This window comes from Anticarsia gemmatalis, chromosome 11 (genome assembly GCF_050436995.1).
Source record: "Anticarsia gemmatalis isolate Benzon Research Colony breed Stoneville strain chromosome 11, ilAntGemm2 primary, whole genome shotgun sequence".
Lineage (NCBI taxonomy): Eukaryota > Metazoa > Arthropoda > Insecta > Lepidoptera > Erebidae > Anticarsia > Anticarsia gemmatalis.
The window spans coordinates 1417824-1434706 of NC_134755.1; the positions used below are offsets into that span (position 1 = coordinate 1417824).

The following is a 16883-nucleotide window of genomic DNA, read 5'->3' on the forward strand; positions in this document are numbered from 1 at the left end:
AACAAACGTGACGTTTGCTGCCAACCTAATCGATGCGTTCATAAAAAATGAAAACAATAATAAACAAGACGGTACATATTTTAACAATTTATTAACATTTACATACACTATTACACTACAAAACTTCTTAAACTATTATGCGGTGGCAGCGACAGCTTCGCCTTCGTCATCGCTATCATCTTGTACTTCCTTAGACAATGTTTTATCAACATGAACAAATGGATTTATCTTGAGCTTTTCTTTCGATGGTGGGCTAACTATTAAACATCTGCAAATAAGATGAATAACCTTTCAATCCTGCTTCCACACGTTTAAAATTGTTCTGACAATAGTTCTGAAGCAAAAATGCCTATGTATGCATAAGAGAAGTAAAAGAATAACGCAAATTGTCCTTACTTTGTGATAAAAAGGCCATCTCGCTTAGGACGCGCTGCCTGTAAGTCCTTCAGAAGGGCATCCACATTTTCCGCCACATGTTTCGGTTCCATATTCAACTGTAAACAATAATTACATGATTCATATAGTGAATACCACATATTACAGGGGAAAGGGTTACTAATCCTGATCTTTGTATCGGCACCGAAACAGTAGGTACTCATCTATTTCATGCGTTGTTGGATATTATATCTAAATCTGGTATAATAAATGCAAGAGTCTGTTAAGTTTAAGAGAAAATCATGAATATTAGAAGCTTCTTTTTTCTATCAAAAATCAATTACTAACATCTTAAAATCGGGTATACACGAATGCAAAGTCGCGCGGGTCAACTAGTTAGCAACATACCCTTCCAACAGGAACTTCAACAGATCCATAATCCTGTTGCTGTTCGTCCTTCTGTACTCTGTATTGAACTCCACCAGAGAACTTTTTCACAGTCTCGGCGATGTTTGCGTTTAACGTGTGAGTCTTCAGACTGGGGAACCTTCTCTTCATCAACCCTCGGATTGGTACCAACTCTGTCAGGATGTTCGGGTGAGCTACTACATAGTCGTATTCTTGTATTTTGATTTGACCTTCCTGAAAACAGCATAATATAAAAATAAATAGTATAAGTAATTTTGTAGCACTAGAAAAAAATTGTAAATGTATTCCTTTTCGTATTTATTTTCTTTACGTACTGCAGAATGTAAGCCCTTCCATTGAATCTTCTTACAAAACTTACAACATCAATTTTGTATTGTTGTAAAATTTTTATGGGAACTTAATGTACTGTGTTATTCTTGTTCATCTGTCTTCAACAACTCACCATAACGATATTTATACAATTGTTAATGAGAACTTGGCGACATCGACACCATTTTCCGTCGCCAAGTTATCTAACTAAAGAAAAACAGTTGTCCAAAACAAACAATTAAAAATATACTACCATTAAAAGTACAAACCTGAATTTTCTTAATAATATCAGTACCACCAGCCATGGTGGCACCGGCGTCCATAGCCTCCTTGATGAGCTCGGAACCCTTGCAGAACGCGAGGATAGTGCGCTCTTCATCACGAGGGAACAAATGCGGCAGTAACGAGAGACGAGTGAAACTGTCTACATAGCGGTTCTGTGGAGATGAAAGTAAAAAATAAATTACAGTGACAATATACATATGTGACGCGTTTTTCCCACAGGGGTAATAAGAGATCAAAGAACGCAACTTACTTTATTTACTACAAATTGATAATTAATACCAAAACAATTTACAACAGGACAACTATATTTTGATGCCCAGATTAGGGTTTTTGTTTTGTATTTACGTATTATAACATGACCCTGTTATAAATCAGGATTCTTTGCCATATACCATCCTTTGTTTTAATTAAAATTCAAGTTTTTGTTTAACCTGAGATTTAAATGTGTACCAATGTATAAATTTATGCCTGCTACTTTTTAAAATGTAGCATAAACTTGTGTTTTACAGACAACTGAGACAACACACAATAAACAAACCTTCTTAGCGGCCTCCATATTGAACTCAATCTGTGCATAAACCATAGCATCTGGCACATTGTACATAGTAGGATGATGAGTCTGTCTGTGAGCTAAGATAGCATCTTCTACAGAGTAGACAACCCAACGGTAGTACTTTAATGGGTACACGTCATCCTTCGATTCAGGCTTGAATGTATCATCTACATGCTTGCTGACATTTGATTTTGCTATCCTGGAAATACAAAAGTTAATAAATAATATGTAAGTCCCTTTATTCAGCAGCGCAGTTCTTGTGGGTTGAAATGGAATTGGATATCATCCTTCATAATATGGAGCGAAAAGGGCTTGAAAAAAGGGCTAAACAAAATATTGCATTTTAAGTATAATATAGAAGTAAACGTACTTGTCCTTTCCTCTTTGGTTATGGGGAATGAACCCAACTTTGGTGACTTCAACCTTGACTTTCTTAGCACGGGCCTTAGCCCTGGTGCCCTTACGAGCAGCATACGATACAGTTGCAGTGTGCAAAGACCTCTGAAATTAATGATCGGTTATAATATTTGAGTTCAAATTGTATAATTTAAGTTAATTGGCGCTTTAATGCTCCACTCAGTTTTTATTTACATGTTGAATGTATGTATGTATAACTTACCACCGGTGCAGTGTTACATTTATAAAATGTTAAAGTATTTGTGAACATGGAACCTGAAAATAATTAAAAAGATTTGTTTATCAAAAATATAATTTACAATTCGGTTTACGTTTCAATAAAAGTAGTTGCGTCTAGCCACTTACGGAACAGAGTTCCAGCCATGGTTTTGGTTTATTTATCTCTTTTTATGTAATAAACGAATCAATTTATCAAATATTTTGGTACAGTTTTAGGTTAACCATAAACAGATTAGGTTAGAATGACATTAATGACAGATTTTAGTATTCTTTTCCCCAATATTAATATAGTTTCCGAACGTTTCCAAAAATAATTCAAAAATTAGCGTACAAGCCTTGTTCTTACAAAATAATTCGTAATTTTGCTTAATGAATGAGACGTTTAAGTTATTGTTCATCTAAATCACATTACTCTAACCTCTGCTCACATCGTCATCGTGTTGTAAAACATAGGTGCTACCTTGAATATTCCTGAACGCTAACGTAGGGCAACGCGCGGGTAGATTTGATTTTATTTAAGTATCGTAATAATTTGTTAAGCTTATCAGTTATAATCAAATAAAGCTTTTTTTTCCTGATCCATAATTTTAATATTTTGGATAAACGTTAACATTATTTATTGCATTATAGTTTTACACTCATAGCAGTTAGGCATACAAAGCGCATCAAATATGTGTTAGATTAAATAATTAACAAACTTTCTAAAGCAAAATAGTCATTATAGTAACTTTGACCCTGCATATAATCCAAGAAATAGAATAGCAAAAAGAAAAATCTAATGGGAATTCATATTTCTCGGGTTCTGGTTCGGGTTCATGAACTCATCAAACAAACGAACTGTCTTTATCTATGGCATCACAAAGCCATTTGACAAGCACTTTCATTCATTCAAAAGTCAAAACATTGTTTGAGACGGGATCGGTAGTGGTCGTTAATTTTTATATCAATAAATTTCAAATAATATCACTTTGAAATGTATTAAACCGATCCGATGTATTAGTTTATATAACGCTAAAGTGTAAAAACAAAGAATGGAGACAGTAAACATAAGTTTACTAGCGGTATCGCTTTGTATATTACTGTGGGGTGTGGCCGGGCAATATGAATGGCAAATACGAGATGCATTTGACGAAATTCGTGGTAAAGTTGACAAGATCAATGCCGATAATTGTTACATTACACATTTGGACGAGTTATACTTACCGGAAGACTCGGTTTCCCACCACCCTGATGTGAAAGAAATAAACATAAACCCTGTGTTCCCGAATCGTACGGCGATGTTGCATTTACACAACATGGCTATGAATCGAGCTTTTTTCTGGAGTTATATCTTACAATCGAGGTTTATTCGGCCTGCTATAAACGATACTTATGATCCTGGCATGATGTATTACTTTCTTTCGTCTGTTGCCGATGTGTCAGCTAACCCTTACATAAACGCTAGTTCGATATATTTCTCGCCGAATATGTCATACACTTCTTCATACAGAGGATTCTTCAATAAGACAATGCCGAGATTCGCGCCGAGAGCGTTCAGAGCTGATGATTTTAATGATCCTGTACATCTACAGAAAATATCTACGCTAAATACTTTTCATGTCGAGGATCTAGGTGCTTTCGATCCTGAGAGCTTGTCCAAGGATTATACGTCGGAATTCTATAGGATCAATGAGTGGTACAAGAAATGGCTGCCTGACAATGTAGACAAGCGACATGACACCAAGACTACTTATCAAGTTGAAATCAGATATGCTAATAACACTAATGAGACATTTACTTTCCACGGACCTCCTGGGAATGATGAGGTTTGTATTGTTTTGTATGTATGACTTTTCTTGTAAAAAAGTCTAGTAAGAACTTACTATTTTACTCAAACTTTAAGAACTTACTATTTTCCTTGTATCTTTTTACTTTGCATAATTTTTCAACTAAATTTTTAGATTATATTTACAATGTCAATGTATATGTATAGTTATAGTTTTTAGTTGATAATTATATTTTACAGAATTCTGATAAAAGTACATACTCATTCCCTTTGTCTTAATTATAACAATATTTTCATTGATATTTTAATTTCTACCATAATATGGTCACTAAATGATCTCATCCGTGGATAATTCCTAACTAATTACGCATTAATCTCAACAGGATGTGATAAGAGTTCAAATGATTAATTTGTTATTGTGAACTTTTTACTAATTGTAACTAATTTCCTTAAAATTACATTATGTTAAAACATCTTTACACAATTTTATTCTAATTGCAAAGTCTTATCAGTTTCAAAAGCTATTTATATAGTATGAATCAAGTTGTTGGTCTCAATAAAGTTGATTACGATGTTTTTATAAAATAACAAGTAAGTAGTTAACTAAAGTTTTAAATAATGAAAAAGCATGTATATTACGAGACGTTTCTTACTAGAAATGCCAACAGGTTTATAAATACTAAGCTATCTAACTAACTTAAGGCTAAATAAATTTTAGGCAAAAATTGCCAGGATATGTGATTATACAGAGAAGCACATATACTGGCTACTTACTCATCGCACATAACAGAACATTGCCGTCAGAGCCACTGAATTAAGTTTAATTAATAGTAAATTGTTGAAAGCAGACAGAGCAATTGAGATAGGCTAGTTTATTATAAAGTAATTTTAACATTTCAGTCACCAGGCCCAGTGAACTGGACTCGCCCTTACTTTGACTGTGGAAGACTGAACAAATGGCTTGTGGCAGCTGTATCTCCCGTCGCCGATATATACCCGCGTCACACGCAGTTTAGACATATTGAATACCCTACGTAAGTAAAACCTCTTAATTTAATTTCCATTACTAAATACTTGCACTAAGAATTTTTTGCACTTGTGTCGCAGTGACTTTTACAAACAAACAACTGACACAAAGTACAACCAGTCCTGAAACAATGATTTTTGGATCGCAGAAATAATTGTTCCTTGTGGGAATCGAACCCACGATCTCCCGACGCAATGGTAGCGGCGTGGCGATCTAAGCCATTGCATATTATAGCATAAAAGTTACATTCACACATAAACACCTTTTTCACATAGAGTTAGTCAGAGATCAAAAAACGCGACTTGATATGATCCTTCCAAACTTTCCTTGCCCCATTCATATCCTCACACTCAGCTAACCAATAATTATTACAATAGTAAATCAGCAGGAAGTATTTTCATTGATTGATTTAATTAATTAAATGCCGTACATGTTTCCTCATAGCTATGAAAGCTTAATTATTTAACAATGGCTAATTCATTAATAAATATATCTTTCAGATAAACATTATTGATTAATTAGCCTTTATAATGAAATAAAAAAGAACGACGTTGAATTTATTGCACTGTTTCCATTTAAAACACAGTTAAAAACTACCATTAAGGAGCTACCTGTATGAATTTTATTGTCTGCTCCATAATTTAGCCCCATTGGTACTGATAAAATTATGGATTTTGGTTAAATTAATATTAATTTAAATATCATCAAGTAGGCTCAGAACAGATCTGATACTAATGCTCATCACACAATCATTTGTCCCCGGTGGGATTCGAACCCACCATACTCGGCCCTGCCTTTACGGTATTATCGCGAGGTGACCACATCAACCATTGGGCCAAACATGCAGTTATTAATAAGCTCCTTTTTTGTCATTCAGGTACACAGCAGCTGTAGTAATGGAGATGGATTACGATAGGATAGATATAAACCAGTGTCCGCCCAGTCTGGGTAACGATCGACCGAACAGATTCGCTTCGACGGCACGCTGTAAAGAAACTACTGAGGTAAACGTCCTCCATCTTTTCTCGTTACAGAGTTCTTAAGAGTAGCCGCCTAATTGGAGTCTAATTAGATAATTTTCAAAGCTCATTGTAGATGTTTTCTATTAGTTGTAAAATGTAAATCCTGCTCTGAGCGAGAAAGTATTGTATAGTCATTGTTTTAGAAACACCGGCGAGATTTTTATTTCACTGAAAATGTATTCCGTCCGATTACTTTGTATTTGCTACAGTTCACGATATTAAAAACACTCTCGCGTCTTATTCCTTACTAGCTGCCCCGCACAACTTTGCCTGCGTCACATAAGAGAGAAAGCGTCATAAATTTTCCCGTTTTTGTAACATTTTTCGTTGCTACTCCCCTCCTAATAGTTGCAGCGTGATGAAGGCTATAGGCTATTATATAGCCTATAGCCTTCATCACGCTATAGGCTATATAATAGCCTATAGCCTTCCTCAATAAATAGGCTTTCCGACAGTTAAATAATTTTTCAATTTGCCGCAGTAGTTCCTGAGATTAGCGCGTTCAAACAAACTCTTCAGCTATTAGTATAGATGTGGTATCACTGATGTATAAGCTGTTGTTGTGATGCAGTGCGAGCCCCTGCACGGCTGGGGCTTCCGGCGCGGCGGCTACCAGTGCCGCTGCGCGCCGGGCCACCGCCTGCCCAGCATCGTGCGCCGCCCCTACCTCGGCGAGATCATCGAGCGAGCCACCTCCGACCAGTACTATAACAACTATGATTGTAAGAAGATTGGATGTGAGTACTACAGTGCCTTATCTTAGTATATTAGACCCTTGAGAAGGCTTGAGAAAATTAGGGACTTGATTTGAAATATTATAAAGCCAGCCCGGTGGGGCAATATGCTATCGCTATTGATAACAGAGTACCTAGAGCTATGGACTTTGTATGAAAAACTGATCAGCGCCACTAGTGTGTTCAGATTTTATTTCCATGTACTTGTATTTCAATGCCAAACGCTTGCTACTTGATAGTACCAATTGTTGGAAATCACGCTCTACAAGCTATAAGCATTTATGGCTAAATGATTTACAAAGCATTCAGAAAGTGCTTTGAATTGATTTCAACTTAAAGTCAATATGACGCGAGTTGTCTTGAAAGTTTCATCACGAATTACCATTCATACTGCTGTTCATTTGTAGTCTTACTTTAAATCCTGCTTTCTTATAGGGATCCAGCGTCTCCCAGTAGAATGGGTGAAGGCCCAGCCGTTCACCCGCGCGATCTACCGCGACCGTCACTACGAGTACGTGAACGCGACGAGCGGGCCCGCCGCGCTGCACACCGAGCGACTCAACGTGTACGAAGTACTCAACTTTATTAGAGGAGTACAACCCGGGAACTGTTCTCTGTAAGTACAGTTAAGTTAATACTGAACTATATAAGTGGCAGGCTTGATGACAGGAAAATCTGTCTCGGAAGTCTGTAAATTGTCTCGATTGTCCGGGATTTTTCCCGTTCCAGTAACTGTATTGTTATGAATTCCGAACACCTACTTAATCTGTGAACTAATATTATTACAACGCGAATTAAATCTTTTTAAAATTCGTATAGCAAAAGAAGTGATTACGAACGAGGAAAGTGTTAACAGCGCCTCTGGTGTAAGTCATCAGAACTATTATTTATTCTGGCACAGCAGTTTCGAAATAAAATTATTTTTTCAATGTTTCTAGCAAATGTTGAAAGTAAAAATTCTATACATAAGTTGATTGTTTCAGATACAATCCATCAGATTTGATCCTCAACGGTGACATAGCATTCGGTCATGAAGAACAGTTCGAGAACCAAGCTAAGATGGCGCTACGTCTGGCTAACTTCATCAGTGCATTCTTACAGGTAATTATATTAATTTAACTTAATGAAATATTTTGCTTTGAAAAATACTTAAACTTATCTGTATCTTATTTAGGACTTAGCATAATCTAAAATTATACTACTTTGAACCGAGATAGTTCATGATTGCCGGCAATGGTATATAGTTACAAATTTTGAATTAAACCAGTGATGAGCCATTTATTGAAAAATTCTATGACGAAAAGGTGTGAACCCAAAGCTTCCAGACTTTTGACATCAGTACTATAATAATAGTACTACTACAAGCGTATCTTTTACTAATTATTCTGTGTATTGTTTATCAAATAGGTGTCAGATCCTAAAGAAGTGTTCAGTGGTAACCGCGTAGCAGATAAACCGCTAACTGAAGATCAAATGATTGGTGAAACGCTCGCTGTAGTGCTCGGTGACTCGAAGATTTGGTCGGCTGGTAAGTAAATACATATGTTTAATACATTTTTAATATTATTCTATATCCTATATCAGTGATAAGTGTACCAAGGCCAAAAACCTCGCATTAATGTAGATTGAGTTCCATTAAACCGTTATAGTGCTAATGGAACGAATGGTCACCGTCACTGTTTTCTTTTAGCAGGTTGTGGCTATATTTAGGGACCCAAAGTTGTTTGGCGCATGTTATACTGCCAACAGCTTTGGCAGTTGTTAATTTCTTGTAAGATTTTATGGTCGTTAACAAAGTTTTAACTATTAAAAAGCACTAAAGAAACTGATAAAAGATTAGCGATAATATGAATATAATTTAATAAATGTTGTTTTTTATTATATTGTATTATTATTTAAAGAATATATTGTAATGTACTGACGTCAGAAAAGGTTGCTAACCTCATCACCACTTGCCGATTGTTTCACACACCTGGCTACGATTCCAACTAATAATGCTTATTGTATTCGAACAATACATTTCTAATTGTTGATTATTTTTCTACAGGTACATTCTGGGACAGGAATAAGTTTACAAACAGAACATTTTTCGCGCCGTTTGCTTATAAAACCGAGTTGAATACTAGGAAGTATAAACTGGAGGACCTTGCACGGCTTAATAAGACTGGTAAGTTTATTATCTTATACTAGCATAATTTTTTAGTGACACTCTCGTTATAAAACAGTAGTCATAAAATAAAAATGCCAACCGTCTGTCTGTTTGTTCGCGTTAAACATAAAATATACTAAATGGATTTTTATTCAGATTTCATCAATAGATAGAGCAGTTCCCGGTTAAGGTTTTAGTGTTTAATTTAAAAACCGGGCGGAGCCAGGGCCGTTTGTTCTGTATGTATGTATTAACCTATAGCACTTGGTGATCATGTGCTTTCTTACTAGTAAAGAGTTCAGTAGTTCTTGAGATTTGTCCTCTTTACACTCGGCGACGCTGCGATGTAATTTCCTAGTTAAAGATCCGATAGTTTCCGGGAATAATGTGTTTAAACAAACAAATAATCGGTATTGTTTTAGTAGATGGAAATGAATTGCAAAACAATACCAGTGTTTTATCGCGCAGAATTGATTGAATTACTTATCGAACAAACGTCGGTAAAGGAAAAAAACATTTTTTACAATCTTTATAGAAAAGAGTGTCGTGTTAAAATTACTTAGCGAAAATTCTCATTAGTTTCATCTTAAAATTCGTAGTAATATTGGAAATAGGTTTCTTGAAATAGTGTCGTTAAAAGTATTATTCAAAAAATTACATTAGTTTCGCGTTTAAATTTGTATCGTAATAATGGCTCTAATTTGTGTTTGGTTTGCGTTTTACTTAGTATCAAAGATATGCAAGCGACGCCTTTGACATAACTTTTTCTGATATGACATACTGTGCCCGAGTTTTACGAAAACAATTACCTTGAATACTACTAAACGTATGTATAAAGTTGTCCACGTCGGAAGTCGGCATAAAACGTATCTTTCTTTACCGTATACTTACGTAATCATATCCAAAAATACAGATACCCTCAGCTCTTATTTTACTTAACGTAGGATTAAGGTGTCCACGTCAAAGTTTGCCATAAATCTTGTCCGTTTTTCACGTACATGTACGTACCCGTATCCTAAAACACGGGTACGCAAAACTTAACCCTCAAGTGCTACTAAATGTATAAGGTGTCGTCAAAAGTTGACATAATTCGTGTCCGTTTTTCGTGTATACATACGTACGTATTACATACATTCGATATTACGGATACGCTTAAATACTACTAAAATAATGTCAAAGGTTGATTGCAACTGTATTCATTTCAATGAGTGTTTATAGACAGTTCGGTTCATTTGTGAGTGCTTCAATAAACATTACAAAAGTGTGTAATAAAGACTCGTAAACGGATGTATGGTTTTATTGTTTTCAATTTGTCGTTCAAAGTGAGTGTAGTGTGGACGTGTTGTAATTGTTTTTATGGAGAGGTGATTAAATTAGTTATGTGTTAAAAAGTCTTATGGCACATTGTGAGGGAAGCAAGAATACGTGATGTGTATAGAATCAATAATTTAATAAAAACTTTTGTAGTTTTCGATGAAATTAATTAAAATTCGATAAATACTAGCAAATACGAATACTTAAAGAGTCAAACTATAAATAACTATGATACATTAAAACATTATAATATAGATGACCAAAACCAGACTTAAAATTGTTTTACAATAGCACGAATAAACCATAAATACGCTATAATTTATTAATGTAAATATTTGTCAATATTCTATTGACTTAAGTGAATAAAACCGGCAGATATAATTACAATACCTTCTCGGATAAAAACTAAACGTTTCTAAATAACATTATGGAGTGTATATCAAAAATTAAAGTATATTTCAACTGGCTGGAATCGCAGTTCGAAGCGTCTGAGACGAATAATTGCGTGACTTATAAATACTTGTTACTGCTGTGGTTCTTTGTACACGTGTACCTTTATATCGAGCCTTTAGGAATGAGGACTTTTACTGTGGCTAAGTGACGAACTATTTGTTTTGTATGTGGTTTTGGGACTGTTCGAGTGGAATAAACGGTATAAATTGAGGTGTAAAGTGCGTTTTATGGATGTGAAATGAAGTCAGAAGGTAATTTGGTTGTCTTTAAAACTGTTTTCAGTAAATACGAGTATATTAATAGTATTTTTCTAAAATTTTGTATGGGACCTCTCTAGCACATTATGTATTAAAATCAATTTTATAAAATTGTACTTCATTTGAATCAATTTTCGGAAATTATTTCGTGATATTGGTACTTAATGCAAACGTGAAGGTAGCTCTGTCTTTCGTTATCACCGCTAAACCATTAATGTCTATCAATTTATGATGTACATTAAAATCAACAGTAACATAGGCTTAGCTATAACTCAGAGGGCTTAGTCTACAATTTGTTTCAAAACCACATGAGCCGCCAGCAAAGCCATCAGGAAGACTACACGCACTTAATCAACAAATTTCGCATTACAGAGGAAGTCTACACCAGCAAACCATGGTTCCAATTTCTGAAACAACGTTGGTCAACAAACTTCGACGATTTGGAGCAATTCTTCCTTAAAATGAAGATCCGTGATGACGAACTTGGGAAATATTTGAAGAAATACGAACGTTTCCCTACATTCTATAGAGCGGCTAGTTTGAAGCATGGCCACTGGACTCGGCCGTACTTTGATTGTGATGGACATCTGAAACAGTGGGTTATTACTTACGCTGCCCCGTTCTTTGGATGGGATAGTGTTAAAGTTAAATTGGAGTTTAAGTGAGTATTTTATTTGTTGAGTTTGTTTAAATTAATAGAAGTTGCTAGATTAATGTTTGCTAATAAGATTTGTTCTTGCCATAGAAGTAATAAATTAACACTAACACTAACAGTCTCGGTGGTCGAAGCCGTTATGCGATTTCCATCAGTATTTTTAAAAGTTCAGGGTTTAAGTCAGATAAAAGTTGAAAAAAAAAGTGTAATGATATTATCAAAATAACTAATCTTAGCTTAATTTTTGTATAACTGTTTGTTAATATGTACCCAATGTGGGAAAATCAGCATTTAACATTTATGTAGCAAATGATTAAAGGAAGTCTGATCTCTATTGATGTGAATTGATGACTACAATTATACCTATTTATTTTTCAGGGGCGTGGTAGCAGTGACTATGTCCCTGATGTCACTGGACATCAACCAGTGCCCCGACAAGTCTTACGTGGCGAACGCTTTCAAAGGCACCGACAAATGCGACCACGGATCATCCTATGTAAGTAACATTATATCTCTTAATCACAGTTGGGTTGTTAAAAAAGCTGTCTCATTGCACAGCTATAACATCCTTGATTCAACTATATGTATACTGTTATAGTCGATTTAATTGGAGTCATTGAAAAACTATGCCCAAGGAGGTCCTCTCATCAATAAAATAGACACTGTTTACATTTTGGTTTGGGAGTATATTTCATACGACTAATTCAAATTCAAGCCGGACTTTTGGACACCTTGTATAGTTTTTTTATGTACAATTGTGTCCTTGCTAATCCTACATTATACGTCTAAAACTCATCTGAAAATAACTCTGTTTCAGTGCGTACCAATCCTAGGCCGTGGCTTCGAAGCGGGCGGCTACAAATGCGAGTGCCTCCAAGGGTACGAGTACCCATTCGAGGACCCGATCACGTACTACGACGGTCAGATCATGGAAGCCGAGTTCCAGAACATTATAGTGGACAAACAGACACGTATTGATATGTTTAAGTGTCGGCTGGCAGGCGCGGCAGGGATACAGAGTAGTATCATCGTGTTGGTAGCTTTATTGTTCGTTGTTTTTAAACTGAGGTAAACTATTCATTTGGGGGTGCTAGTGTGGTTTACTAGAAAAGGTATTTGAGCGAATAACTCGAAAAACTGACCCTATCTGTATGTCTTGAGTAATATTTTAAGTGAGTATTTTTTGTTTCGTGATTGAACGTACACGTATGTATACGTGCACGCACGGAACATATGTTTATATATCAAAATGACGCCCAAGGTATTATCAGTAACGACTCATTATTAAAAACACGAACATCTATAACGTGTTGGTAAAATGAATTAGCAGTAAAATAACATTGTCGCTCTGAAAAACATCAACATTTTTAATGTCCTCATGAATCTCTTTGTCATGCTTCACCACGCTAGCCTCCTAAAAATACCGTCGTCAATTATATTTAAAGATTCAGATTAACTAAAACATATCAAACACAAAACATTATAGAATGTATTTAATTGTATGTATAAAGCATTGACCAGAATTTTATGAACTTTTTATATGTATGACCACATGATTTGTTGATAGGAATCTCTTTTAGATTTAAGTATATTGATAAGAAAGGAGCTATGATATTATGTTTATTTTATATTCAAACACTTTTGAGTCTTTTTGACTGTTTTTTTTTCTACTATATTTCTAAAGAATCTCATTTATGCAGCTATTTATTAGGTTGGTCGGAAAATAATATTTTTTTTTGTTGAAATTAAGGACAGTTTCGAACTTCGAGAAATTCATCAAATTCAAAAACAAAGTGATTTTCCTAACAACCTAATATTATAAAATTCTGGCTTTTCGTAACTCTAGCAAGTTTTAAAATAAACCTTTTAATAACTGTCATGTTTTGTAATAATATAATGCTATCAAAGACTATACGAACGCACGCATTTCATATCAATAATATAGGAACAAAATGATCTATATTAAATACTACAAATAAAATATTTTTTAGATATTAAAATATACTTTATACTAAATCTACCTTTTATGCATTTCCAAGCAATATTTTTCCTTTTTATGCCTGTAACTGTTTTAGTAAGTATTTTTTATGATTTACACGAATCTTACTTAATTTTTACAATTTAAATGAAGGCCGTCCATTTTAGACTGAGTTTTTTATTGCTGAATCTCATAGCAATAATTCATTGTATGATGCGCCTATGCAACAGTTGTAGAAAATAAGATTTAATTTTTCCACACATTACCCTCTTTTTCTTTGCGCAGTCGGGTAAGTGATGTTAACGAGATTGTATAAAGTTTTATTTTTGTGGCAATACTGCACAATGTCTGTCTATAATAATCTCTTTTAAAATCAAATCAATGCTACATTATTAAAGTAGATTCTCGCGTTGCGTATTTGCTTGAGAACAGTAGTTTTCCCTTTCCTGTGATGATATAATCTACCACCCTAAAATTTTGTCCAAGTCGGTCCAGCAGTTTCTATATGAAAGAAAGACAAACAAACATACTTTCTCACTATGTTCGATTTAACTTATTTATACAACTGTTGCGTAGGCACACAAGTAGCTATAAGAATACTCTAGTTAAGTTTATTTTAATGAAATGAAATTTAGATATTATTGTATCACATTGTAGATATAAGTAAAATAGCCATTTTGACGCGGTCGATAGCTGCTCCATTTTATAATTTTGTAATGTACTTATAAGTATCACGCATTTATGAGAATGATTCTGTATATTATGTATTTTATATGTAGGTTAAATATTTGACAGAAAGATAGAAAAGAAATCTTAAATGCCCGGATTTACGACCTTTTATAAGTAACGGTTAGTTTCACTTGATAGATATTTTTATACATTATAGCCTTATCTATCAAATAGGTTATCCGGCCATTAAACATAGGTCGTAAGTCCTTTAATTTTTGTATACATGAGGGTACTTGACATATTATGGTAATTGAAAACCATTTTAGGGTAGTATTTGAATTTTAGAACGAAATTATGTTGTAATATGTATTTTTAAAATGAACACAATCATGATTATCAATCTGAAATTAAATATGTTTTTGCAACATAGCAAAAAATAATTAGAAAAAGGTAACAACATAGCAATAATTAGACATTTCTAATGTTTTTGTATGAAGTAAACAATTGTATAAAAGTTACTCTCAAATAAATTGCACAATTTACATTAAGTATTGAAAAATTACCTAACCATCATACTTTAATTACGAATAGTAACGACATCGTAATCTCTGTCTTGGTAATAGAAAGCGGAAAGCAGGGCTTAACGCTATTAGAACATAGACAATAAGATCTAATAATACAAAGTAACTGCAGGGGCCGAAATTGGTCAGTAAAGTCAGTAAAAGTCAGTATTTTCGGACCTGGTCAGTAAAAGTCAGTATTTTCGAAAATCGGTCAGTATTGTCAGTATTTTTCCGAATTCAATTTTTTTTGGTTTTCCTCTGCTGTTGGCCATCACATGACTTCAATAGAATAGCAAATTAAAATCCATACTATAATATTATAAATGCGAAAGTAACTCGTCTGTCTGCTACTCAATCACGCCAAAACTACTGAATCAATATGCATGAAATTTGATATAGAGATATTTTGATACCTGAGAATGGACATAGGCTACTTTTGTTCCCCGGGAAAATGACGCAATCCCATGGGAAAATTCAGGTGACGGACGAAGTCGCGGGTAAAAGCTAGTTTTCTATATTTTTGAAATCAGTATTTTTGAAGTGAAAATTCTTTAGCGGCGTTGCGCACTTTTTGGGATGGGTAAAAACTTCTAAACCCGCGTCAGAACACGCGTCCTGATCGAAAATTCCTAAGACGGGAAGTTTATTAGAGTTTTTGGTGTTAATTGGAGTTTAGTGGAGTTTATTAGCGTTTCTGGAGTTTATTGGAGTATGTCAATTTTGCATGAATGCGCATGACTCACTTGTTATACAATCTATCTATGTATCTTTTGTATGGTTAGTGGTCAACCTAGTGTCAAAGTTGTTCAAGCCGACTGAAAGGCCTTTGATATGGCTTAATGACTCTTATCCTAATCGACAACATCCGGGACCGACTTTTTACGTACCCTCCGAGCACGGAGACGCTCAGTTCCAATACCACTATGCAGTCACCCATCTATAGAATGACTGTGCTAGCGGTTGCTTAACCCGGAGATCGTTTACCGACCGGTGAGCACAACTGGCTACGAGCGCATCGTAATACAATAACAATTACTTATTTATTAACACAATAAAAAGGCGGTGCTGGTTGACTATTGAGATGTGGGAGACCAATAACCGAAAATAAGCTTTTTAACCGACTTCAAAAAAGGATTTTGACCTCTGAATTCGACTGTATTTTTTGTTATTTCACACCATTCACCCGGAAAAAACGGTTTTGAAATGGTCAGTATTTTTGAATTTTTCGTCAGTAAAATCAGTATTTTCGACCTTGGAACTTGTTTCGGCCCCTGTAACGTGTTTATAAAGTTAATTGCTGACGATGCTAGACGATTGACATCACATTGAAATCTTCTCAATTTATTAACTTAATATTTCGAGTTAAATGACTACTTACCTAATACTAGCCGTTCAATAAGTAGCCTATATCCTTCCCTATGATAGATCGAATCGGTTCTGCGTTTTGGAGTAAAATCTAAACATACATACACTTGTACTTTGAGATTATTGCGGATATTGCGGCACATGTAATTAAACAGTATTAATAAACATTCCATTACGAAATATTTGGGTATGCACATACCGTCCAGTGTCAGTGCCTTTTTGTAACATTTGTAATTAAAACTACTTTGTACTATTTATCAGTGTTTTATTTTGATACCTTGTTGCTATGGTGGTTTTACACTTATTTATTGTTTATTTCTTGTTAATTTTACAGTTTTGTCTCTT

The 16883-nt window shown here is 34.6% G+C and overlaps 2 protein-coding genes across 2 annotated transcripts; one reads left to right on the plus strand and one right to left on the minus strand.

Moving 5' to 3' along the window:
* Positions 1 to 74: 74 nt before the first annotated feature.
* On the minus strand, positions 75 to 2835 carry mRpL1 (mitochondrial ribosomal protein L1). Its single transcript, XM_076119803.1, has 8 exons — positions 2714 to 2835; positions 2571 to 2623; positions 2322 to 2452; positions 1937 to 2150; positions 1383 to 1550; positions 784 to 1017; positions 397 to 494; positions 75 to 268 (listed from the first exon to the last, which is right to left on the minus strand). The coding sequence occupies exons 1-8, from the start codon at positions 2730 to 2732 to the stop codon at positions 136 to 138; spliced, it is 1050 nt and encodes a 349-aa protein (XP_075975918.1). The 5' UTR covers positions 2733 to 2835; the 3' UTR covers positions 75 to 135.
* A 647-nt stretch (positions 2836 to 3482) lies between these two features.
* On the plus strand, positions 3483 to 15702 carry LOC142976428 (uncharacterized). Its single transcript, XM_076119785.1, has 11 exons — positions 3483 to 4392; positions 5253 to 5386; positions 6257 to 6383; positions 6973 to 7138; positions 7571 to 7751; positions 8119 to 8236; positions 8543 to 8663; positions 9183 to 9302; positions 11681 to 11969; positions 12342 to 12459; positions 12781 to 15702. Exons 1-11 carry the CDS (start codon positions 3619 to 3621, stop codon positions 13033 to 13035), a joined length of 2403 nt encoding a protein of 800 aa, XP_075975900.1. The 5' UTR covers positions 3483 to 3618; the 3' UTR covers positions 13036 to 15702.
* The last annotated feature ends 1181 nt before the right edge of the window (positions 15703 to 16883 follow it).